Raw genomic sequence first — 27551 nt, 5'->3', positions numbered from 1 at the left:
GGCTATATGGAAAGTTGGGGTACAGAGCAGTTGCATGCTGATTATTTTGCAACCCTTTCTTGTCTCTGAATCTTTAGACGTTTAACGAACTCTTCAGTGCTCAAAAAACAGAGGCAGACATCTTATCCATCATCTCGAAAGCAGAGGAATTTGAGCAGGTCAAGGTGAGTCAGTGTGTGTGTTTTATGTCTGATCTACACTTCTTCTGCACTCCTGAAACGTCTGAGATGTTTCTCCAATAAGAAACCTTGGTTGAGTAAAGTGACAGGAAAGAAGACAGCGTGGTTAACAGTAGAAGGAGCTGATGCTCATACTGTGACTCCGGTGGCTTTAGACATAGGCATGTTTTGAGAGCATGGCTGTGTGAGTAGGTAGAGCAGTGACTAATTGATTTACCTCATGTTGTGTGTGTTTGCCTTTGTTTCCTTATGCTGTAAAATATTTATTGTTTATGTGTGTGTGTTTGTGTGTGTGTAGGTGCGTGATGAGGAGATAGATGAGCTGGAGCAGTTACTCTCTAACTTCTGTGAACTGCCGGCAGCCGGCGGGGTGGAGAACAGCTACGGGAAAATAAATGTCCTGCTGCAGACATACATCAGTCGTGGGGAGGTGGACAGCTTTTCCCTGATGTCTGACCTTTCATATGTGGCACAGGTTCGTTTATAGCACATGTAGCAAATGTTTTTAAAGCAGGACAACAGACATAGTGCATGTATGTCTGACATGTATGTCTGCAGGACTAAGTAGATCAAGATATAAACAAATTTCACTTAGTTTATGTAATTAATTCTGTCACCCCAAAGGAAGGAGCCATTTGATGGCGGTTCTTGTGCACCCTATTGGTCTCCCTCCTGTCAAAGTCTCACACACATTTGTAGCACACTTGGTGTTGCCAGATATCTGATTGTTCCAGCCTTAATTTGTCCAAAAAAATCACACCATAGATGACCAAAACCAGATTTTCTTGTTGTTATAGATCTTAACATTGATGATAATGCTATTTTTCAACGTTAATATGTAAAAAAAAAATAGACATGGGGTTAAAGACCGTTGTCAATTAATATCAAAATGGTTCATCCCCTCAGGTTATATAACAAGCCATCAGGGCTTTTCATCCAAGTCATCACATTACGTGCTGACTTGGAGGAACAGCAGGCTGAAATAAAAACCAGAAACATTTTCAGAGTTGGAAAATAGAGCGATTGATGCTAAATGTCCGTCTCGCGTACTACAGATTAACAATGGCTCACTCATATTTTTTAAAAAGCTTTATATATATGTATAACATATGTTGTAGTGTGAGAGTTTAGAGTGTATGATATATATATATTGCAGACTTCGCTACCATTGGTGAAAATCCAATTGGACCTTGTTTTCTCCTATTTTAATAAATATGAACTAATTGTTCAATGGGATAAACAGAGCTATTTTTATATATGTTCAAACCTCGGCTCCATCTCCATCTGTGAATTCCCAGAGGCATGCACACCAGATAAATTGGCAACTCTAAATGGTCCATAGGTGTGAGTGTGTGAGCCAGAACCCTATTTTTTACTGCCTGTTGACACACATCGCACAGCTACACCATCTCACAGTCCGTTTTCATGACTCTGCACTGCACATTTCCTATGAGATCCTGTTGTTTAAATAATTGTGTAAATTTTTTTCCACTTCCATTGTCTTAATAGATTAAAGGCTTTCATTTACTGTCACAGTTCATCGCTCAAAATGGATGTCTGCTGGATTTATGCATATGAAAATCTAATGTTTTATGTTAAATCTGAGAATTTATATTTTTGGGTAGTACATATTTCACCCAGGCTGTAGTCCAAGAATTCTTCTGTGTATTCTCTGAGTTCTCGATCTTTCCATCTGTCTCTTTTCTCTCTCTCTCCTTCTCGCTTTGCTGAAGCCATCTATCCATGGTTTCCCGCTGTAACCGCTTCCATGTGTGTGAATAGCTGAAATATCTGGGGCAAATTCCCTCTTTGCTCCTAATTTGCCTGGTTTCGGATGGATGGGTGTGTGCAGTAGTGGAGCAAAGATGGGGCTGATTTTAAATCCAGAGAAATGGGCCTTCCTTATACTCCAGCGTGTGATTGTTCCCAGTACGATCCCTCAGACAGACAGACGGAGAGAGAACTCCGATCAGAGACCCGTCAGACCCCTGGTTACACTTGACTATGTGGGCACAGATAACTTCAAGTTTCTTGCATTTATTCAGCCCATACAACACCGATATAAAGCATGACGCACAGCTTGAAGCGTGATTTGGGGAAATATTGAAATGTACTTATTTTCCATGACAAAATTACATTTCTAATTCACCCTTAACTTTTGGATGTATGTCATGTGATAGCAAGAACAGATTAATGATCTGTGAGGCATAACTATAGATTGAGAAGCAAAAGTCAGTGTAATATGTGCCAGGTAGGTGCTGCAATCAAGTCAACAGAAGGTATGATTATAGCAAAGAATGGACAAATGTACAGTAGAGACAAACAAGTCCACAAGTCTTATGAAGGAGGAGGGAAATGGAAACGGCGTCACAGTGGACGGACAGGGGTGATGTACTGGCATGGATTTAGCAGCTGTGTCTAAGCCAAACTCTTTTCACTCTTCTGCAGCAGACACTTCACAGGAGGTACATTTGAACTTCAGACACTGGGCTGTGCCTGTCCCCTTGCCGGGTCAGCACTTATCCTGCCACTTGAGTCGAGACGTACAGGCTTTACCTGGCTGTCCGCACCATTGCTCAGAGAGGAGAAAGCGGTCTTAGTGGACTTAGTGGCATTTTAACCAAGCCCAGATGAACATCTGCCAGGACAGGTGGCCATCTCACTGCAGACCACAACATCTGCAAGCAGTCAGACCTGACCAATCAAAGCACAAGCAGGCCCAGCAAATCAATCAATGCCGGGGTTTATATTGCCTTCCTCCCTGAGCACAGAAAGGCCACACCAATCAATCAGAGAGCGGCAAGATGAAAATATAATGCAGACGTGTGAGAACATGAAGGCGGTAAAATACAAAAACAGAACATCTTGTGTTCCCGGGTAGAGCCTCTGCTGTCAGCAGTGTCAGGCAAAACCATGCCCTCACCCAGCAAAGTTCCCAGTACTGAGAATCCCAGAACAACATCTTGGGGATTTCAGTGCAACTGATAAACCAAAGTATTGTACACACATAATCCATTCAAATAAAAAAAACCTTTAGAGAATGGATAATGAAAAAATGCTGTTTTATGTTCACTACTGCATTCACTGATCAAACTCTTTTTACAAATATTTTTTGTAACTACCCTATATGTTAAAAGAGGTGAGGAAAATTTGTTATTTATTTAATAGATAAGGATTCTACCCAAAAATGGCATTTAATGAAATTATGAAATTATGATTGGGGCGGACAGTGTGTACTGAAAACTCTTTTCTGATTGTGAAAAATCTAATTTATCCTCCCTGTCAACGCCTCCTGTCTGTTTTGCTGTGTGTCTTAGAATGCGGCCCGGATTGTGCGGGCATTGTTTGAGATTGCCTTGAGGAAGCGCTGGCCTGCCATGACCTATCGGCTCCTTAATCTCAGTAAGGTGATTGACAAGCGTCTGTGGGGCTGGACCCACCCACTGCGTCAGTTCCCAACCCTGTCCCCGTCTGTGCTGTCCCGCCTGGAGGAGAAGAACCTCACCCTGGACAAGCTCAAGGACATGAAGAAGGATGACATTGGTGGGTATCAATGAGACGTTCCAGAGAAATAAAAATAAATCAGCATGTCTGTAGCATCTCGTACATTATATGCCTTATTAAAAAAGGATGATGAACGAATAGCATATATACATTAAAACATTCTGTTTATTGATAATACCTAATTAGGCAAGAACCTAAAGATGTGATTATGATTATGAAGTTCTGAACTGACAGCTTGGTCATGTGTTCATCACCTGATGGTTTTGCTGGCGTACTATTTTTTCATTTGATAATAACAAATGGGTAACAGCAATTCATCTGATTAAAACAGGAATTTTATCAAGATAGTACACTGCATGCATAAAGTAAAGCTTTACAATACGCTTACAAAAATAGTCTGTAGAAGAGCTTACATTTAGTAATACAATAGTATAATAGTATATTATCAAAATAGTTTTGATAATAATTATGGTAATGTTATAATCAATGTTGCCAATACTCTTGTCAAAGCCCATTGAAACATACTAGATGTGATAATGGGCTCTATAAGAAATAAATGTTGTTGTTGTTGTTGTTTTATGTATTCATGCAGTTGGGGTACACTATTTTAATAATGATTAGCTATTGAGGGAGGACTTTTTTTTTTCAAATCCTATTAATATCAGGTCATATGCTACACCACGTCAACATTGGACAGAAGGTGAAACTGTGTGCCCACCAGCTACCCTGCCTCCTGATGGAGGCCAACATCCAACCGATCACCCGCACCGTCCTGAGGGTGCGTCTTACCATCATACCTGACTTCAAGTGGAGTGACCAGGTAACCATGAAAACTGCAGCTCGAGGATACAGGATGCATGTTCTGAGGGTGACATATGGAATGCAGTAAATGTTCATGTATTACCCAAAGCATTAAATAAGTATGCACACTCATTCATTCACAGTGTGTCTACTACAGTGTGTGTGTCTATAGAAGAGAGACACTTGTTCTTTCTTGTTACTCTTGTTAATCTGTTCGTCCCTCCCCTACACTTAAGAGCACAAAGACACCAGTGGCCCTCCACATCCCCATTGTGTTGAGAGAGTGTGTGTGTGTGGCCCACAGATGGGTCCTGAGGGTTCTTGTGAGTGTTACTGAAGCGTTACACATCTGCCTACAGATCCCCACTCGTCTTTCCTTTTCCAATCATCTCTTCCCCTCTCTGGCCTGTTTTCACTCTTTCTGCTGTCTCTGTTCTCCCCTGGCCTGATCTCCTGTGCTGAGCTTTAAAACCGTGCACACACACTCACGTCACTCGTTGCTACCCTGAGTTGTGGCTCTCAGTGTCAGGTTAAAACTGTAATATTAAATGGTATAAAGTGAATATATGAAATGAAAGACTTGGTGGGCTACTGATGCCTCATGTAATCTGTGAGTCTTTTAAAATGTTTGGGTTAGTAAAGTATTGACCCCCTTCTTTTAAATAATGGGGTTACAGTTATCATTGATAATTATGTCTGAGGCATTGCTAAAAGTGATAACTTGCAATATTTGTAATGACATACAGTACAGGCCAAAGGTTTGGACATACCTTCTCATTCCATCTGTTTTCTTTATTTTCATGACCATTTAGTGGTGGTAGTAGCCTAGTGGGTAACACACTCACCTATGAACCAGAAGACCCAGGTTCAAATCCCACTTACTACCATTGTGTCCCTGAGCAAGACACTTAACCCTACGTTGCTCCCGTGGGGACTGTCCCTGTAACTACTGATTGTAAGTCGCTCTGGATAAGGGTGTCTGATAAATGCTGCTGTAAATGTTATTTACATTGGTAGATTCTCACTACACTATGAATGACCACATGTGGAGTTATGTCCTTAACAAAAAGTGGAGACCTGGCCTCCACAGTCACTGGACCTGAACCCAATGGTTTGGGGTGAACTGGACCGCAGAGTGAAGGCAAAGGGGTCAACAAGTGCTAAACACCTCTGGGAACGCCTTCAAGACTGTTGGAAAACCATTTCAGGTGACTACCTTTTGAAGCTCAACGAACGAATGCCAAGAATGTGCAAAGCAGTAATCAGAGCAAAGGGTGACTATTCCGAAGAACCTAGAATATAAAACATGTTTTCAGTTATTTCACCTTTTTTTGTTAAGTACATAACTCCACATGTGTTCATTCATAGTTTAGTGAGAATCTACCAATGTAAATGGTCATGATAATAAAGAAAACACATTGAATGAGAAAGTGTGTCCAAATCTTTGGCCTGTACTGTACATATTTGTATTGTCCTGTATTTAAATGACAAAAAAGGAAATGCACAGCTAGATGTTTGTCAAATACCATTATATACCAGTAACGAATACCAAATTATACAAGTATTATAAATATTGAACTGCCACATATGGTTAGACGTGTATTGATAACAGTTCCTACTTTTTGCACTATTTGTTTAAAATAAAAAATATGACAATAGCTGTTAATTTATGACAATAGCTGTTAGTCCCTGTCTCACTAATCTCACTAATCTCAAAAAGGCAATGTTAGACAATAACTGCAGTTTTAGATAACAATTTTGTAACAAAATCTGTAATTTTTTTTGTTGAGTTGATTAGCAACTTGAATGTGTATTTTAATTAAAAAAGAGGTTTTTGGCTTTGCCAAATGAGCAAATGACGCTAACTATTGCTTTTGGTCTCCCAAATGCTGGAGTGGTGTGTGAGGGTGTTGTAGCAGTGTGTGACTCTCTGCGTGCCTCCAGCTCCTGTGAATCATCCTCACATTACAGAGAAGATAATGAGCAAGAGTGAGAATCCCTCTGCAGCCGATCTGTTATATAAAACAATAATAATAAAGATTTTTCAGCCAACGGCAGCTTCCAAGGACTCCTGTTAGCCCACATGTACTTTTGGTCAGCGGTGACTGGCTTTCAGCTGCACCGCTCAGTAGGGACCATGCATAACACAATTTCTCTGCATTCCTTTCCATCTTCTTTACCTGGGAAATATTGTATTATGGTATCCATGCTATGTGCAAAACATAGAGAAGAAGACAACGTGGAAAGCATTCAGATGGAACTGAAGGATATAGCCAATAGTTTGCGATTAGCTTGATAACTTTGGTTTTTTTATTTTGGTTGGTCACATGGTAGCTTAAGGCCCCACACAATAAAATTTTTCTATGAAACGGGAACATTTCCATCCGATCTGGCCTTGCGTCCATACAGAGGCGGTGCTTCAGGATAGCGTTAATTTTTCTAAAACAGGTTCCCGATTGAGTTTCTCTTTTCTGTGTATCACGTGGCTGGCAAAGTGGCTTTTTTTTTTTTTGGAGAAAAGCATTTTTATGTCATTCTGTGATTAACCAGCTGTATATTCTCTGGCTAAACAGCATCAGGGTGTTTTCAGGAGTGGGTAAATATGCATCTTGTGAGCTTTTATCTGAAACACCTCAAACTACTGGCAGAGGCGGGAGGAGTAGTTTGCTTTTCTCAGCAATGCACTCTTTCAGGACGAACAGTTTCTTGAGTATCTTTTCTCCCTTCAAATTCCATTCTGTTAATGTTAAAAATCAGGGTTTAAGTACCAATTTAAGGATAACTGACCCCTGCGCTAGGGCAACCACTGCCCGACTCTCTTATCTCTCACCATAGCAATTTGCCACCTTTGTAATTCAAAGGATTGATGCAATTACAAGATGTTTCTCTCCAATAAATGAGCCACCTACCAACCTGCAACCAGCCCATTATGCAAAATTACCTGGCTTCTCACCATGCTGTCATGATCATGTGGCACTATTGGCTTCCAGCAATCCAGCTACATATCCAATTGGTCCCATTCCATTGTGCCATCATTTTCGAATCTGGTCTGCCTGAGATTCTTCTTGCCTCTCTAGTTCTGTTTTGTCCTTTTTCCTGGCCAGCATCATGGTCCTCCTGACTTCTCATCTTTTCTAGAAGATGCCAGGAAGGTTCCTACAGCTAAGCAATGCGTCTCTGTCTCTCTCACAAGCATGTTCCTTATTAACACTGAGAGGGCCCGGGTCACACAGCCACAAATCCAGGCCTGTCCTGCAGGCTTCATGGGAAGATTATTTCTGTGATGGGAACGCTGTCCCAAGCGGAATAGGAGGCTTATTGTAACCATGGCAAAATGGCAAGATGAGTATGAAGATAGATGGTAGTGTCTGATTAGCGATGCATGCTCTGTTCATGGGAGAGAAGTAACGCAACACCCACCCAGCTTAGCCAATACACACACACACACACACACACACACACAGTGACTTCTTTTCTGGCATTGTGTATAATATTTCACTAGACTAGGACCTGGTTTCTTGAAAGATCCCACCATAACCTTGTCTTGCTGCCATGCTTTAAGTGCATTACGCAGTTGTTTTTGCAGCAGCACTTGATGACAGTGTCGACAGTTTCCTTTGATGTAGATGTGTACATCAGTAGTGTTAATAGAGAATTGTGCCCCATGTAGAGTTTGTGTTTTTAACACACAAACAGTTTGTGTTTTTTAACACACAAAAAGAGGTTCCTTGACATGGTCAGAGTGAGCGTTTTAGGGGCTGTACACTGGATGGGATTACAGATGTTTTTCCAACACTTTTCAAGCACCATAAACTCCATTTCCTATGGTTGGGTGTCGGTGTGGTATTTCTTTCCAGCGGGACATAAGCTCACTTCTTTAAGGCTGAGGGGGATCACAGGATCTACTGATTTTCTGGGGGCTACCATGTCCTGTCTACATAGTTTCCTTTAATATGATGATGTCCAGTCTGAGTGGATGTATATATAAGATGTGTCATTTTTATCTTTATTTGCCAGCCTGATTCATCGGACACATGTAATTTTGTGTTTTATCACAGCAGTAGTTGAGATCTGTAAGATGTTGCCTTACAGTATTCCATAGTTGCCTCAAATCTGGTGACTGAAGGTTAAGGGATTTATTTAATTTTCATGCTCATCATCCATTCACTGGCCCTTGTGTTCTTTTGACGGGGAGCTCGCCATCCAAGGCTTTTGCATCAGGATTAGTTCTACTTTGACTATATTGTAGCTATTCACTGATTCATCTCATTTAGGAAGAATTTAGAAAAAATAAAATCACGGTAGATTACACATTTTGGTTAGTTGGATGCTTTGCTGCTATGCTAGTTGGATGCCAATGCTGTTCAGGGCTGTATAAATACTTGTGAGATGGACACAAGTATTGGAAACAGAAAATGGAAGGAATAATGATTGCTGCAACCTCTCCAAAAATAAGTCTCTCTCTCTCAGGTACACGGCTCTGTAGGAGAGCCCTGGTGGCTGTGGGTGGAAGATCCGCTAAATGATCACATCTACCACTCTGAATATTTCATGTTGCAGAAGAAGCAGGTGAGTGTGTGTAAATCTGGGGAATGGGCTAGAATGTTATTGGCCATTTACCATTCCATTAAAAACATGCTTAATTACAGAGTTCTGAATGTATCTCGTAATTGTGTATTGTATAGAATATTATTAATTAACATATTTATTAGTTCTTTTTTGTGGTAAAATGCTGAAATTGACTGCCTGAATTTAACCCTGACTCTTCTCTCTGACCCCCACCCAGGTGGTGACAGGTGAACCACAGCAGGTGGTGTTCACCATCCCCATCTTTGAGCCAATGCCCTCCCAGTACTACATCAGGGCTGTTTCTGACCGCTGGCTAGGCTCCGAGGCCGTGTGCATTATCAACTTCCAGCACCTGATACTGCCCGAGAGACACCCACCTCACACAGGTAACACACACATGCATACACACATCCGGGATCACACAGATACACACCTAACATGCAGGCATCATTGCTGAGAGAGGGCATGAGCATCAAACAGATCATATTTAGGCTTGTGTGTGTTTTGCAGAGCTCCTGGACTTGCAGCCATTGCCAGTGACAGCTCTTGGGAACCATGAATATGAGAGTTTGTACAAATTCACCCACTTCAACCCCATCCAGACACAGATCTTCCACACACTCTACCACACTGACACCAATGTCCTGCTGGGGGCACCAACGGGCTCTGGAAAAACCATTGCTGCGGAGATGGCCATCTTCAGAGTCTTCAACAAGTACCCCACCTCAAAGGTCTGTTTACTGCACTGGGAATCGCTACCTCTCTCTGTCTGTCTCCCTCTTATTTTAATTAAATGGCTTAATTAATGAATGCTTTAATGGGCTGAGTGTGTTACTTAACAGTGCTACAAAACACCTTATTAACATTCATGTGCTCATCACTCAAACTAATGCTGCTAACAAAGATAATAAAATGTTGTTTTATTTATGTAAAACAGTGTTATGTCGGTCTTGAACATGTGTGTGTGGTTTCTCAGGTGGTTTATATTGCACCCTTAAAAGCTCTGGTAAGGGAAAGAATGGAGGACTGGAAGGTCAGAATAGAGGAAAAACTGGGTCGGAAGTAAGTATGTGTGCGTGTGTGTTTGTGTATACATGCATTCATGTAAATCTTACTACATATTCTGTTTTTTCCCAGGGTGGTGGAGCTGACGGGTGATGTGACCCCAGACATGCGCGCTGTATCCCAGGCCGATGTCATTGTCACCACACCAGAGAAGTGGGATGGTGTGAGTCGCAGCTGGCAGAACCGCAGCTACGTGCAAAAAGTGGCCATCCTGATCATCGATGAGATCCACCTGCTAGGTACACAGACACACACACTCACAGCATCTGAAGCCAGTATCACAGAGGTGGATGTGTGCTTGTAATTATTCTGGTTTGATCTCAGACCTGCTGTTTTGCATCAGTTATGAAGTTGAACACACTCATGTACATACTGTACATGAGTGTGTTAAATTTTGGCATTTAATGAGAATCATCAATTAGATTAGAAACAGGGTTACTCAGGATCAAATGAGAAATTTGGAATTGATCATTAAGGTCACTAAGGTCTTGTTTATGTCATAAAATAGTAAATGGACTGAAAGTGTTTGTGTAGACGGACCGGTTCTCATGTTCCATGTCAGTCATTCTAATTTGGTTGCACAGGGGAGGACAGAGGTCCAGTGCTGGAGGTCATTGTTTCCAGAACCAACTTCATCTCCTCCCACACCTCAAAGGCTGTTCGAGTGGTTGGGCTATCCACTGCCCTGGCTAATGCCCGAGACCTCGCTGACTGGCTGGGCATTGGACAGGTGAGATTTCTATAGTAACTATTACCGCATCCCAATTTTGCTGTTGCCTGAACTCAATCCTCTCTCATTTCAGTTATGCACCTTCTGGTGCCAAAGGTCTCTGAACCCTATAAACATCCACTTTGTCTACAGACACTGTTTTACTGCTGTTTTTAACCTTTCACCTTTGACATGGCTATGGCTAATTTACACTGTGTTTGGTTGTCTGAGGGTTATAATCACTGTTAAAGTTTCTGCTACGTATTCATTTTAATGACATAATATTCAAGGGTCTGGTTATTTTTCAAACAAAAAAAGGTTCCAGAGGTGTGTCGTTTTAAATTATGTAAAAAAGTTATTGCTCACAATTTATAGATAGCATTTGATGAGAGCACTCGACAGATAAAAAAAATGGGGGGGGCTATTTTTTTTTTTATCTGTCGAGTGCTCTCATCAAATGCTATCTATAAATTGTGAGCAATAACTTTTTTACATAATTTAAAAACAATTAAATGAATGTGATCAGTTGATCGCCTGTTGTTTATGATTCCACCATTATTGTGTACTGCATCACCAGTTAAAGGACCATGTTGTTGTGCTGCATTTATCATGACACTGAATTCCTCACAGTCTGTTTCTCACATTAAAGCTTGTGTGATGCTGTCCAACTCAAAATGTTAAGTGCCATATGGAGTGTAAGTGTCTGCTTGCATGTGTGTTATATTTTTGTGAACGTCATATTATCTTCATTCCCTCCGAGCCGCATTCTGTAGTCCAGCAGGACCACATACGGCAGTGGTTATGTAAACGTTGTTTTACTGTTGCAGACAACCAGCCTTCCTGGCAGACGAATGGTACCTAACGGGGGGGACTGGGGAGACCAGGGGGAGGGAGGAGGGGGGCTGGTCTCTATAAATCTGACTAGGGCACAGCGCGAGCCGTCCAATCTATTATCCAGGCTTTTAAATGTGTGCGCACACACGCGCACAGCCCTCTGCCACTTGTATGAGAACGGAGCCCAGGGACAGGCCACAATGACTGGCTGTAATTACCCCCAGATGGGCCACACGGCCGGGAAGAGAGCCAGCTGCTCGCGCCATCCCTCCCCTTGGCCCCCTCCCTGCCTCCGTCTCCTTCTTTACCTTTCCCTCCGATTCCTACTCTCTGTCTCTCTCCAACCGTCTCTCTTTTGTCCTCAGGTGGGCTTGTTCAATTTCCGCCCTTCTGTGCGGCCAGTCCCTCTGGAGGTGCATATTCAGGGTTTCCCTGGGCAACACTACTGCCCTCGCATGGCCACCATGAACAAACCTGTGTTCCAAGGTACTCGAACTGTCCTTTGTACACATGTTGAGTTGAAACAACTATCAAAGCCTGGGATTAATCTGAAATGCATCAAATTGTATAGTGATAAATCGTTTTCAACAATATGACACTGTGCAGTGTTGTTAATATTCATCACCTATTTAATATACTGAATTATATTAAATAGTATAGTATTGTTCAAAGGTTTTTTGTTGAAACCTCATGATTTCATTGAAACCTATCACTGTGATCATGTCACTAGTAGCTTCCTTCCATCAGAAGAGTTCAGAGTTGAAGCAAAATTCCGCAAATGCAGCTCTGATAAGGTGAGAACTGGTAATGAATAACAGACTAACCCTCCACGTCCCACTCCAGCCATCCGCAGTCACTCTCCAGCCAAGCCTGCCCTGATCTTCGTGTCATCAAGACGACAGACGCGTTTGACTGCCCTGGACCTGATTGCTTTCCTGGCCACTGAAGATGACCCTAAGCAGTGGTTGCACCAAGATGAGCGAGATGTGAGCAGATTCGTCTTAGATCTTTTTTACCCTTGATTATCTGATTCCTTTCATATCATCTCGTTGTTTGTTCCTGACTTTCCAACTTTTTTTCCCAAATACCATCCACCATGTCTCCTAGCTCAGCTGGCTTCTTTCCTTCTCCCAGAAAGTGGTTTTAGTCTAATAACAGCACCTGTACTGCAGAGTCGTCTCCTGCCATTTTCACTGCATACCTACGGATTATTTCAAGATGTGAGCAGAAGGCTTTTTGAGCTTTAAGTTTTTCTTGGCGCTGGTGGTGTGCTAATATTTTTACAGCACTCAATTATTCAGCAATGAGGGAAATGTTAGTTTGTAATTACCCCAGCCACCAGCCTTCCTCAGCACAAACACTCGAATCTTCTCCTGCAAGTGAGGATACTTGCAAAGAGGACACACATACACAGCTCCCTGCTTAAATACAATGCAACCCATATAACAGAGTACAACTAACAATAAAACTGCCCCACCATACATTGTTCACTCATACCTACATTAGGAAATAAACATACATATATATGTGTGTGTGTGTGTGTGTGTGTGTGTGTGTGTGTGTGTGTGTGTGTGTGTGCGTGCGTGTGTGTATGTATAAAATGCACAATAATATGAGTGAACTAGTTGCTGCAAAAGTCCATATGTTCATTGGCTACATTTTTATATTTCAGAGGCACTACTCACAGTAAAGTCCTTTTTGATTCGAAGTGATGAATTATCAAGATATATTTTTTCAGATCCCCACATGTTTAGAGTTGGGCAATAAATCAGTTTTATTGATTAATTGAAATGTTTCCTGTAAGACGATGCCTGACAAACCACCCCTTACAAGACGGCAGCATATGTGTTGTCTTGAAAACTGCTCATGTCTCCTCAGTCATTTGGAAGTGATTTGGATGCCAAGTATATGTTGCCCAACATTTGAGGAGCAGAGGTCAACCAATCGTTGTTTCACATCCGACTTAACTTGGGAGTGTTTGAATTTCTGATGTAAGCAATGGGAAGCGACTTACCCACAGTTCATTTCTGCAATGAATGTACGGTGGTAGTAGCCTTTGGGGGTAACTTGCCTATGAACCAGAAGATAACAAAGAAGACCTTCATCACTTCTGTGTGACCACAGAAATTGCGCTGTATTTTTCGCGTTGCATAGAGTACCACGAGCTGGGAAATAATTATAGATGCAAAGATGTGGTGCCCATTTATACAGTAGATAAAGACTGGTTCACCCAGATGCTGGAAACAATAGACCCCAGATATGAGCTATCAAACTGAAAATTATTTTCTGAAAGAGCCATACACCATCTGCAACGCAATACCCCATGTGCAACACAAAACTCATGAAAAAACTGCAAAGCTGCTAGAGAAAGAACCAAATCTTACGTTTAATTAAAGATTTTGTTTTTAGACCATACATTTAGTACAAAATTATTTTATTCCTGTCTCCCTTTCCTATAAAATTGACTAGGAAATTAACTGTGATTTGGAATGTTTGTTGTGCTGATTAAACAGTGAACAGTATTTATATTAATTGCCTATACAGAACACTGCTGTTTTTTTTAGAACTGCCTGCACCCTATCAAGGTTTTTTTTTTTTTTGCTTTATGTTGGTTGTATTCATTGTGTTCCTGTTTCTGGACATTAATCTCTTCTGCCACAATTTGTCTACTGTAATTGTCTACTGCAATTTAGCTACTTCACCATGTGCAAAATATACATACTGTATAGATATGTATGTAAGCAATTCGATCATATACATCTTGCTAAAGTAGCGTAGTAATATGATATAGTGCAATAGTATGATAGATTATAAGTAGTCAGTTATTTTACATGACAAACATATATATTTGTTGGAAGTGTGACTAGTATAGAGTGTACAGACTTAATGTGAGTAGTTATGTGTGTCCCTGTGCTCGTGTTTTTCTGTGTGTGTGTTCCAGTGATATATGCTGCTCCCTGCTGGTCCTCTGAACTGGGCCGTGTAGCAGCTCAGCTCCCCACTGCTTGATTGACAGGCGGCTGGGGCTAGCTGTCTGTCTCCCTCTTTCCTTCCCTCTTCCTCTCCGTTCCCTGTTCTGCAGTGCTTCTGGCTCTCACAGATTTACAGGAGAGCTGTGATTTAGTCGGCCCTGCCCCTGGAAAATAGTTTTGTTTAGTTTAATTGACTTTTTTGTTTTCTCTCCAGACACCAGTTTCTGTATTCCCTGATACTGCTGATGTATGTGCTGTTCTTTCTTTTCTACCCATAAACAGATGACTGACATCATTGCTATGGTGAGGGACTCCAACCTAAAGCTGACCCTGGCATTCGGTATAGGCATGCACCACGCTGGACTACACGAGAGGGACAGGAAAATGGTGGAGGAGCTTTTTGTAAACTGCAAGATCCAGGTAGCTGATATATTCTAAAGGGAAATGTCAAACACACAAAATATAACACCTCAGCAAGTGACAGTCAATCATAAGATAAAGCATATTTCTTTATTATTATTATTATCATTACTGCTGGTAACAGGTTTGTGCCATGTACACATAACTAAATGAATGTAGTGAAGGCAATTGCAGGTTGTGTGATTGGGGTCTCAGGTGCTCATTGCTACCAGCACTCTGGCCTGGGGCGTGAACTTCCCCGCCCACCTGGTTGTAGTGAAGGGGACAGAGTATTACGATGGAAAAACGCGCCGCTATGTGGACTACCCCATCACAGGTGTGTGTCTTGTCTGTCTGTGTTGTTACTGGTATCTATATCTGTTAATAAGGAAAAGTGGACTATATATAAAGTACCAAGAATTCTATCCACACATTTATTCCACACACACCATTCCCGGGGGCAGTGGTGGCCTAGCAGTTAAGGAAGTGGCCCCCGTAATCAGAATCCTTGTGCACCGTGTGCTGTGCTGTGTATCACAATGACAATCACTTCACTTTCACTTACATTTTTGTCCCAATGTATAGGGGATATGTATAGTTTTTAAAAGTGTTTAGTCTTAACAAGATCCTGGTGTATAGCTGTATTCAGAATTCTAATGTGTAGCTACTGCAATATAGGTCCTCAGAAAGAATGTGTCTGATGTCCCAGGACATGTTTCTCACTGCAGAGTACAGTCTGTGTGCACTGTTTTCAGGAGACCACTCTCACTGATGTGTGTGTGTCTGTTTTCCCCAGATGTGCTGCAGATGATGGGCAGAGCTGGGAGGCCTCAATTTGATGACCAAGGAAAAGCTGTGATCCTGGTGCACGACATCAAGAAAGATTTTTACAAGAAGTTCCTGTACGAGCCATTTCCAGTAGAGTCCAGGTCTGACGCTGCCGGTGCCGGTGCCAGTGTTAACGCACACGTCTTCAGTTACAATTCAGTTACTGAAAAACTGTCATAATATTTTGAATTATTGTTATATAAAATTTGAGTTCAAACAACTTTAACTAGGGCTTTATTTATTTTTAACATATCCATTTTCAGATTATATGTCAACCCATCATCACTAAACTCATGTTCACAAGCATCACAGAGAATAAATAAAAGCTTGAACATTTACTTCCACCACCCCATGTGTTCCAGTCTCTTGGGCGTCCTGTCTGACCACCTGAATGCTGAAATTGCCGTGGGGACCATCGGCTCCAAGCAAGATGCCATGGACTATATCACTTGGACATACTTCTTCCGCCGGTTGGTCATGAACCCCAGGTACTCACAGAGGGCAGGTGACAAGTGTAGTGTTAACACACAAACATTCCAGTTGTCATTGTCATGCTGTCAATCTTTTTGAACAAATTTGACTGAACACAACTGAAATGAGTAAACTGTAACGAACATGGGGGTCACATTACCTAATGACACACAAACACCTATCAGAATTTCTTCTTCTACTGGGGCGCTGTTTTGAAATGTACGTGACCTTGAAATACAGAGACACAGACTTACCATACCCCTGTGTGGTTCCAACCCCACAAAGATTCCTTTTTTTCTCCATAACCATGGCAACACTCCAGGTTGTTGTGGACATAGCTTATCTAGTGGTGTAAAACCTAGCACACACACACGTACATACACACACCCTCTGAGCTCTAGGGGTCACATAGGACGACGCACACATCTGCTGTGAATTGAAGAAGATAATTCCAGGACATTCCAAAGTGCTGGCATTTGCACGCCTGTCAACTCACATTTAACAGTGTTAGGTCTGACTGTGCCCTAACACTCTTGGTAAACGGCGCTGGAGTTAAACACTATAGACTGTGAGCGTGTCACACACTCCACACACTACTGGACACCGGTTCTCACTGTCGTTGTGTCAATTTATGACAGTGGTGTGACCAGCAGTGTACTGGTGAATTAGAAGCATTTTCCTCAGGTGACATAAGTAGATAGTATGGTAATTGGCAGATATATTTCTTTTGCGAAGAGACATGTAATGCATGCACAATTATTGGTGCATGTTGCACTGGTTGCACGATCCAGCATTTGAATTTCAAGCAGCATCCTCAATTTATTTGTACTGTTGTACTAAGTGATTGTGCAATGACAATAAAGTGTTTAAAGTTAGAAATGTAAAGAAATGCAGTTGCATAGTGATGCATGTGCTGGGGAAACAATGCAGAATTAAGGTAAGAACTGAGACTGACATCTAAAAGACCGATCCAAGATATGCGCTGTACAGAGGACATCTGGTCCCAACGGAGATGGGAGATTGAATGTCACTCATCTCCATCTATCTCGCTTTTCCCCTTCATCCATTAAAATCCTCAGCACCCGAAAATGGTCACCTTGACACCAGCAGTCCCTCAACAGTCATGAGTCACCCGTTGGCCTTATTTCTGGGTGGGAAGGTGGGGGGCTTGCCGACGTTTGTCTCCCGCAGCAGGTGACGGGCCCCGGGGGTCTCATAAACACCCATACTGGGCCCACAGCGCAATCTCATCAGGAGCAGAGCGCCGATAATGATGACAGAGATGGCTTTCTCACGCAGCAAGGGCTGTGTGTGTGTGTGTGTGTGTGTGTGTGTGTGTGTGTGTGTGTGTGTGTGAAAGAGAGGCAAGACATCCAGCCTGAGGTCGAGCAGCAGCACACACACAGGAGCAGATATTAGCTCCCTGGCCTAGAACCCAAGTGGAAACTTCATACTGTACCAAGGACCAAGAAAGATGGGAGTGGCGAGATGTTCAACCATATCTTGTTTTTCACAGACATCCACACATTTTTATCATTTGTTTGACGCACAGTAGTAGCTGTATAATGTGTGTATTATATTTGTGTAATTACCTCTACATTCACATGTACAAGATGACTGTGAGCAGATGTGATTTTGTGAAACGGGTGAAATTGTTATTGATGAGCAGCTGGAGGACACCAGAATATCCTCCAAATCCACAAACAGACCTATAGTTCAGTGATTACTGCGCGGCTCCGCCTGTTAATGGTGGTATAAATATTTCGTCTGTCCTCGCCGTGTCCTCTCCTGACGCAGGACGGTGACCGCTGCCTCCATAAATTCCGCTCGGTGACGGGAAGAGCACATGCTGTGTGGAGATTGAGGATGGAGAGCGTCTGCCTAATTTATTTATTTGTGTGGTGCTGTGGGCTCCGTCTTGATTCAGGTTTTATGTGTTTTATGGAGCGCATGTGGCTATTTCCATAATGTGTATGTGCATTTTTCTAGCGCAGCACTGCCTACCTCCACAGCCAAGACCATCCCCATTCATTCCAGTTGACTAGTGTAATGCAGCTTCCAGCAGTTTTTGCGTTAAACATCTAACATCTGAACATTTCTGTTTTGCAAACCTTCACTCTGAGGGTTTAGTTGTTCTTAACTTCATTGTGTCACCACGTGCTGTACAGCAGTGATGTTGCTGTACAACATCACTGCTTTTCTCTTCCTCTTTTCATTCTTCTGTTTAACTGCTATACCGATTTCTTTCATTCCTCCCCTACTGTATTACATCATGCTTCTCGCTCATCTGGTTTCTTTTTCTCTCTGACACACACATTTACACACATTCCTTCCTCTCTATTTCTGTTGTGCTCTATCCATCACTACCACACATTCTAACAGTTCTCTTTATCCAAATGCTTTCTGCATAAAAATGCTAAATCGACATATTTGAATCATTTTACAAATTGGAAGCTCCATTCTCCTCCTGGCTCACTCTGTCATCCACTCACTCTCATACGTCATTACAGTTGAGTGTGTATTGGCACTTCCTGTTCCTGAGGTTCATGTGGTAGTTCTTACAACGAGAAGTTGTGCTTGGAAGTGATCTCTGCACCCCTGTGTCCCACCTGGCAATCATTTGCACAGAACCCATCTGTAGTTGTGGGGGGCTTTTAACAATGTAACAATGAGCTTGTGCAAACTTCAGTTAAAGTGAGGTTACAGGCTGGGGTGGTGTTTTATAAATGATTAAATTTATATGAACCTAATACAGCCACAATTCACCTGAACACATCACCTCTTCCTTTATTGTAGCTCTTTGTTAAGCAATAAAGACCATGACTACAAACTGACTAGCAATTTGGCCTTTTCTTGTAAGAATGTAAAAAAACCTGCCCATCGACCCGATAAAGGAGTTCCAACTCGCCGGTGAAGGGTGGTAATCAGAGGTTGCATTGACCTTCAGAGGAATCACTTCAGAGGGATATTAGCTCTAAAAGTGGATGTGCCATCTCCTTTTACTCTAAACCTAACATACAGTACAGGCCAAAAGTTTGGACACACCTTCTCATTCAATGTGTTTATGTCTTTATTTTCATGACCATTGGTAGATTCTCACTGAATGCATGAAAACTATGAATGAACACATGTGGAGTTAGGTACTTAACAAAAAAGGTGAAATAACTGAAACCATGTTTTATATTTAGTTTCTTCAAATAGCCACGCTTTCTACTGCTTTGCACACTCTTGGCATTCTCTCGATGAGCTTCAAGACGTAGTCACCTTAAATGGTTTTCCAACAGTAGTGAAGGAGTTCCCAGAAGGAGTTTGCCTTCACTCTGCGGTCCAGCTCACCCCAATACATCTCGATTGGGCTCAGGTCCGGTGACTGTGGAGGCCAGGTCTCCACGTTTTGTTAAGTACACAACTCCACATGTGTTTATTCATAGTTTTGAATCTACCAATGTAAATGGTCACGAATGAGAAGGTGTGTGCAAACTTTTGGCCTGTGCTTCTGACACTTCTGCAGTAATACCACAGTAACACAATTCATGCTTTTTTACTTAGTTTGAGTTGGGGATGTAATTTTACCAAATATGCCTTAGCAGTTTCAGATGTATAAAGCAGCTGAAGGTGGGTTCTGCTGTTTTTACAGTGTCCACTTTTTCTTTTCTTAGCTACTACAACTTGGACGACGTCAGCAGTGAGACTGTCAACAAATACCTGTCCAATCTGGTGGAAGGAAGCCTACAAGACCTGGAGAGATCCTACTGCATCCAGATCCAGGAGGTAAACCTGTCGTTTTCAGATTCACATGCATCAGGGTATTTGTATTAAAATATGTATACTGCTTATTTTCCCCTGTAGCAGTTTCAAGTGATTTTGTGAAATTATGTTTTCTAAACTTGGAAAGTTTTTTCCTCAAACAGCTTGCAAAAAACAAACTTGATGATTAATTATTTGTGTTTAGTTCCAACTATAAATGATCAATACATAATCAGTAATGACATCTTTCTGTTTTTACAAAAATGCTAAAAGTTAAAATTAGGATAAAATTCTGATGTTATGGTAATGAGATGTATAACATCTGTGACATCTCTAAACAATCAGACTGATATTGAGAATATGATATTTGGCCAGATGGAGAAGGAAACATTGTATCTGTTGTATTTCTGCTGTTTGCAGGATGAGCGCAGCCTGGAGCCGCTGACCTATGGGCGCATTGCCTCTTACTACTACCTGAAACACCAGACCATCTGCATGTTCAAAGAGAGTCTGAAGCCAGAGCAAACCACCGCCGACATGCTGACCATCCTAGCGGTCAGACTATATTTCACTTTTAAATCTGCCCTGGAAATGATGAGGTGTCATGTTGAAGCATGTTCATTGTTTCTTTCCTTAAATTGATGACAGCTCAAAATTGCATTATTATTATCATATTTAGTGTTTTGGGCATGATAATAATAATAGCTTTATAATCAGGATGAATTAGAAGGATTCAGTTTTGTGGTCTTTCTTTGTTCAGTTTTGATTGGTCTGACCATCTTATGTGTTGGTGTAATCAAAATCAATGGGTTGTCTTAGAAATGTATTGTGTTTAGAGTTCATCGTATTTGGTAAAAAAAGTACTTGTCCTGATTTTCAATGAAACATTTCCTAATTGTTGAGGAAGTGTCGATACCCACATGGCATTTCTAGTTGTTGGCCAGTTCAGCAGTGGTCCTATCAGTCTTTGACCCCCTTCTTCTCCGTGTCCTTCTCCGATCAGTACCTTTCTTTCTCAGTTCTGCTTGGTTCTCTCACATCAGAAGAATACAGGCTTCCTCCTGGTACACGATTCTCATTCTTCTCTCTATTGGGGAATAATTGAGACACAAATCCATTTCACACTTGGACATGAAGCCATTGACAGCATGTTGCTCCCGTCCTTACATGCGCGCACACATACACATGCGTGGTTCTTCTTGGGGGAGGAGAGGTGATGTTTGACACTCTGTCTCCAGCGCTCTGAGTTGGTCAGGCTGAGTTCTGCTTTACGGCTGCAGATTTATGCATTAATTAGCTCCAGTAATGAGCACATTGAATGCAGGCAGAGCAGCTCTGATTCCTCACCACTGGGAGTGATTCAGAATGGGGGTGTCGAGGGTTCATGTGCATGGCTCAAAAACATGCACACACACACACACACACACACCTTGTTTGGTGTGATCATAATTGTGTATTTTACATCCAAAGATTTTGGATTTATTTATTTAATTACATATTTATTTATTTATTTATATATACACACCCTTTTCTCAGACTGTTTACTGCATTTTTTCTGAAGTAGCTCCTGCAGTACTTGACCATTTACTTACACTTTCAGACACTTAAACGCTTTCACACTTACTCATTCATGCTCAACACATCCTCTCAGCGAGGATGAACTCTGCATGACCCCGGATAGGGAGAAAGTGTGGCCAGCGACTGAACTACTACTGTGGACACGTCTGACCCGAGTCAGCCCTGAAAACAAGCAGTGTTATCACTGCCACAGTTTACTCTCAACTAATATTAGCTCTCTGTGTGTGTGTGTGTGTGTGTGTGTGCGCTGTGAAATGTCATGCCAGTCTTCTGCAAAAACCTTTGCCATGTCTCTTAATTTTATTTGTTTAAAATAAATAAAACACCAAATATGACTAAATGAAAGTATTACAAATGTTACGTGAAGGGTTTTTGTTTTATATCTGGATAAGTTAAATGAATTTATTTGAAAAGAAGTGGCATGTTAATGAGGGATAATTTTTTTTTTTTTTGACTGGGATGAGAGCAATTTTATTACTTTTCTATTTCTTATTTATGTGTGATAATTATGACATCAAGTACCCATATGCTGTGAAAGCTGTGAGTGTGTGTGTGTGTGTGTGTGTGTGTGTGTGCGCGCGTATGTGTGTGCTTAATCTGGCCATGTGTCGTGTGTCAGGACTCCATTCTAAACTGTGATCTAAGGGTGGTTTATTAGTGGCGTATTATTTAACAAAGCGTCCAGTCGCCCCCTGAGAGACTGTAACAGGTTTACAAAAGACCACCCCATCCCCCAAATACACCCCTTCTGCCCCACAAATTACTCCCCTTGTCATCAGTACAAAAGCATTGCAGATACTCAATGTCGCCTAATTACTGTGGTGTAGCTGATAATGAGGCACCCAGTCAGCCTGAGCCCCGCCCCTTCTGCCCAGACACGCCCCCTTTTGTCCCTTTTCTCACTTTATTCTGGCCCTCTGCCCCAGTACAACTGGATTCTAGTGTCTAGTCTTTATTCTTTCCTTGTTTCTTTATTCTTGCTGATGCAATTCTGGGTTGTAAAGAATGTTCCTTTCTTATATCTATAGAATTATGATCTGCCTTTATTAAATGTTCCCTGGCCGGCTGCCTTCTGTCTAGTCAGTTTAGCTGTGTTGCTCGTACACTGTGAGTTATTCTTATTAAAATGTATTCATTCCCATTCATCCAGATGACTGATTCCAGTCATTTTTATCGTGGTGGTGAAGATTAGGGTACACTGTACTAAAAAATATGCTGTTGGAATCATGATATCGCTGGATAACTTTTCAGTAAAAAGAAGTTGAATCAATTCCACTTGTCACTCAAAGAAAGAGAAGTAAAGGCTCACAATTTTCAAATTACACACACAAACTTGAGTTAATTGACAGTGCCCATAGCTAGAGGTGGATTTTTGCATTTACAGCATTTATCAGACGCCCTTATCCAGAGCGACTTACAATCAGTAGTTACAGGGACAGTCCCCCTGGAGCAACTCAGGGTTAAGTGTCTTGCTCAGGGACACAATGGTAGTAAGTGGGATTCGAACCCGGGTCTTCTGGTTCATAGGCGAGTGTGTTACCCACTAGGCTACTACCACCCAAGATTTGTATTACTTACTGTTAGAAAAGCAAATGGCAGATGAAAATACTATATGTTCTTTCTGACGGGGGGACCAGGCTCTGACCAGGGGTGTCATATCCCCAGTTTTCAGCTTTCCCAAGCTTCCTGGCATTAGTAAAATATGTTTTTTGGTTTTGGTGATAACCCTGTTGAAAGTTCTTGGGAGGCGGAGAGGCTTTGATGAGAGGAAATCTTGTTGAAGTTTGTAGTGATGATGATGCCGAGCTGTCCGAGTCTTTCGTGCCATATTCACACAGGGAAATATGAAAGTGTCTCCCCCACCCACAGGTTTTTTTGTTTTTGCCAAATCCGTTACACAGCACAGACTGAATCCACTTAACCCGAGCGTGGCCTGGGAGGCGGAGTATTGTGTGTGCATGTTAATGCCGTCATTGTAGAGAGCAACAGGCCAGCGGCAGCCTCCGTGCTGGGCTTGGCTCTGCCGGATAAATCACTTCTTGCTCATTACTGCAGATCTGGGATCAGTCAGTGGCGCTTCCTTGTGTAAATGTCACCGCCTCGGGGGGGAGGCGGAAGAGAGGTTTTGTGCTCTTGCCCTCGTTTATGGATCAACTTTATCTCTCTTTACCTTCTGTAGATCCACATGCAGACGCTACGCCACCCCCAAGTACTGTCATTCTCCCGGTCCCGTCCTCTTCCTGTCTCCGCCGCAGTTTCAGGGCTGATGGATAGAGATAGAAGCGAGGCAGCGTTACAAATCTTTCTGCTGGTTCCTGTTTCTCGCGTACATTAGCCAACTTGGTTATGAATGATATTAGGGGCGGGAGGCGTGCCTGCGCATCGCTGACTGTAGAAATAGTCCGGCGGAGATGGTGTGCACTGTCAGCACCAACAGGAGGTGGAGGGTTGCCTGTCTGCTTTCCATTAATGCCATCACTTCAGAAGCCAGATGTACATCTGTCCCCCGCGAGACGTCCATCATGGCAAAAAACTTTCAGCATGTTTCTTCATTCCTCTACATATCCAGAAAGGAGGACTAGTTTAAGATCTGCATAAAATATTTTGTAACGGTATACAGGGGTTTCTGTCGTGAGATGGCTGAGGAAATCTGCCTTTGATATTAGATATGGGAGTGGCCTAATAGAACCAGCAGATGGCAACTATACATGGCCCATCAAAGCCAGTTTGACTTTTTATTTTCATCTTTAGTGGGCAGCCATGACAGGCGCCTGGGGAGCAGTGTGTGGGGACGGTTTGCCGAGGTGACACTGAACAAAACGTCCCCACACATTGCTCCCCGGGCGCCTGTCATGGCTGCCCACCGCTCACCAAGGGTGATGGGTTAAAAGCAGAGGACACATTTCATTGTGTATGTCGTGAGCAGGTAAGGAAGCGGCCCCGTAATCAGAAGGTTGCCAGTTCGAATCCCGATCCGCAAAGGTGCCCCTGAGGTGCCACTGAGCAAAAGCTCCATACCCACACACTGCTCCCTGGGCGCCTGTCATGGCTGCCCACTGCTCACTCAGGGTGAAGGGTTAAATGCAGAGGACAAATTTCACTGTGTGCACCGTGTGCTGTGCTGCTGTGTTTTAACTTTTGTGTTCATCCGTTTCTTTTCAGCATCTTCCATTTATCGTTCTTTCTTTTGTATGTCTCTTATGCACAAATTGAGCCAAACCGTGAATGTCATGACACAGTCCACAGAACAAACATAGTTGTGAAAATCATGTCTAAAATGAATTTGGTTTTTTTATTCTGTTACTTACATGTCAAAATTTCACGATTAGCAGAAATTAGGTTTCCAAAATTATTACTTGCATGAAAATACAATATTGCAGACCTATTTAACTAATTGAAGTAGGGGCCACTTTTATTGCTGATATGAATATAGTTAAATAGTTAAACACAGGATATTAAATGCAGTGCAACAAAGATACAAAGAATATTGAAGGAAATTTTAACACTTTGTATTATCTTGTGCATTAGTGTCTGAGTATGACGGAGCTGGTAAATAATTGTAGCTTGCTTTGTGGTGTGTATCAGAATTTTTAATTAATAAGGTTAATTTTGATGTTTACTTCAGTGGACAGTGAGTATATTTTTGTGTGTCTCTCTCTCTCTCGCTCTCAGGATGCTGAGGAGTACGCTGAGCTCCCCGTCAGGCACAATGAAGATCAGCTGAATAGCGAGTTGGCTCAGCGACTCCCCCTGCAGGTCAAACCCCACTCATTCGACAGTGCCCACACAAAAACCCACCTGCTGCTGCAGGCCCACTTCAGCCGAGCCATGCTGCCCTGCTCCGACTACATCACTGATACTAAAACCGTACTGGACAATGCAATACGTATCTGCCAGGTGTGTGTGTTTGTGTGTATATACCTAATTTCCTGTGTCTTGTTCTTTATATCAATGTGACCGTACTGGTTACCGCAGTCTTATTGGTGTGTGTGATTCCTTTGGTCTGGTGTGCTTTACGCTATTCCTTCTTTGGGGGGTGGCGGTGGGGAGACTTTGCTGCCATTTACAATCAAAAGCCCACGCCTTCTCTCCTGTAGCACAAAAGCCTCATCCTCCACCTTGGGGCCACATGAGAGCCATGAGCGTATTTCCATGTGTTGGATGGACCTCTGCGGGGATAACAGTGGAAAAACTTCACCCCTTCCCCCAGCCTGAAAAACACCCTCCAGAGCCAGATCTGACATCAGATTAACAGATTAGCTATTTGAGTGCTGCTCGTCTTCCTCTGCACCGCCTGTTCGCTGGCTCATATTTTAGTTCAGGCAGTAGGTATTCTGTTCTGTTCTTTAATGCCTAATCAATGTACCTTTATGTGTTTGAAGATGTGGTCTGTCGTTCTTTATTTACATACACTGACACATACAAGGCCCCTGAGACCCTACTGACCATACACAAACCCACCATTTACTGCCATATAACAGAAGTACCTAACTGGAGCAACCATGGCTCTTTTACTCCACCCTGCACGGTCCAATGCGGCCCATATTGGCCGCGGTACTCCATTTTGAAATTTCTCTGGAAATGTCCAGTGATTGGACAGTAACTCATGGGGAGGGCGGGTTAATGTCCAATAACTGTTGTGCCTCCACCCACTCACCCCCCTCTCACCCTGTTGTAACTGGAGCTGAGCTGGAAGTGACACAATGAGAATTAGAAAATGCTGGGATCCTTCATCTTATTCGGCATTTATTAACTTCCCAGTATTTTAACCTTTTAACCACTGTTGAATGACTCTATATGTTCAGACATGAAACACGGTCCTTACAGTCATTGTTCTGTTCAGAATTGAAAGTAAAACCTTCAGTCCAGGTGCGGTGTATAACTCAACAAGGGCAGGCTGATAGCTCCACCCACCACATAACACAGCTTGTTCTAAAGTTGCATTTCACATCTGTTACACACCACAGCAAAACTGTCTATCGAAAAAATGCTTTTGAATAGTCCTACCATGGCACAAGCAAACAACCTGTACATTGTTCTCTTTATGCACAAAACATGTACCAAGATAGAACTGAAATTGTGGGCCAAAAACCAAGGTATGGGATTTTTAACAGAACTGATCTGTTTCTTCGGGAGAAATTGCTGGATGCCTTTAATTTCTACATCTGTGTCCAGATGAAGGTTATTTGTTCTTCATCCAATTACTAATTGTTGGGAAATAGACTAAATTTTTAAAAGAGTCAAAGATGATTAATGGGTCCACAGAACCAACCTCCAAGCACAGCTACATGCGTGGCTTGGGTAGAGGAAACCGTTCTGTCCATTTGTCCATTCTGCTGTGGCCTTTCTAGCTTCACCATTAGTTTGGAAGACTGGTTTTGGGTGATTATGGGCTCTTATGGGATTATTAGTTGGATTTTATGGGCTCTTTGTATTTTTCTAGACTCTGAGTGTAGCATTATTACACTCCAAGCGCTTCTATAGCCAAGATCAAGCAAACAGAGATTCCCTTGCACTGCTGGCAGAATAAAGGCAGAGAGAACATCAGTGTGTTGAAGAGAATGCTGATGCCAGCTTACTGCCAATCGCCAAACACAGACTCATCCAGATAAATAAGCCAAATAACACTTACTCCCTGCCCTGTAATAGCTGCTCTAGACCAGTCTAAGGGAACCATTTAAAACCGACCGCAGAACAGTCTTACAAACATCGACCCACAGATCTGCCAGATCCTGTGGAGGCGTTAGCAAGCAGCTGTTGATTGTTCATGCCTGATCTCAGAGCTATGGGATCTGCTAGTGATTGTCTGGGTCTGAGCATTTGATTCTCTGTAGCTGTGTGTTTTAAAGATTGCTCACGCTGGCTCACACTGAAGACGGCTGCCTACAGATCTGT

At 42.3% G+C, this 27551-nt stretch overlaps 1 protein-coding gene across 7 annotated transcripts in view; it reads left to right on the top strand.

Moving 5' to 3' along the window:
- ascc3 (activating signal cointegrator 1 complex subunit 3) overlaps positions 1-27551 on the top strand; it is a 131061-nt gene that overhangs the window by 96581 nt on the left and 6929 nt on the right. For 6 of the 7 annotated variants that reach the window (XM_028978935.1, XM_028978931.1, XM_028978934.1 and 3 more), the window contains 19 exons: positions 78-164; positions 478-654; positions 3497-3722; positions 4349-4503; positions 8955-9053; positions 9271-9439; positions 9564-9784; positions 10030-10115; positions 10191-10357; positions 10703-10848; positions 12027-12147; positions 12505-12647; positions 14916-15053; positions 15249-15369; positions 15829-15961; positions 16223-16348; positions 19991-20102; positions 20499-20633; positions 25329-25553. In XM_028978935.1, the coding sequence (XP_028834768.1) occupies positions 78-164; positions 478-654; positions 3497-3722; positions 4349-4503; positions 8955-9053; positions 9271-9439; positions 9564-9784; positions 10030-10115; positions 10191-10357; positions 10703-10848; positions 12027-12147; positions 12505-12647; positions 14916-15053; positions 15249-15369; positions 15829-15961; positions 16223-16348; positions 19991-20102; positions 20499-20633; positions 25329-25553 (2787 nt within the window). Of the gene's footprint in view, positions 1-77; positions 165-477; positions 655-3496; positions 3723-4348; positions 4504-8954; positions 9054-9270; positions 9440-9563; positions 9785-10029; positions 10116-10190; positions 10358-10702; positions 10849-12026; positions 12148-12504; positions 12648-14915; positions 15054-15248; positions 15370-15828; positions 15962-16222; positions 16349-19990; positions 20103-20498; positions 20634-25328; positions 25554-25753; positions 26797-27551 lie in introns of those variants that run through there. The other variant, XM_028978936.1, reaches the window with a different exon arrangement.

The sequence above is a fragment of the Denticeps clupeoides genome, chromosome 5 (assembly GCF_900700375.1).
Source record: "Denticeps clupeoides chromosome 5, fDenClu1.1, whole genome shotgun sequence".
NCBI lineage: Eukaryota > Metazoa > Chordata > Actinopteri > Clupeiformes > Denticipitidae > Denticeps > Denticeps clupeoides.
This window is presented reverse-complemented; position numbering and strand designations above follow the sequence as displayed.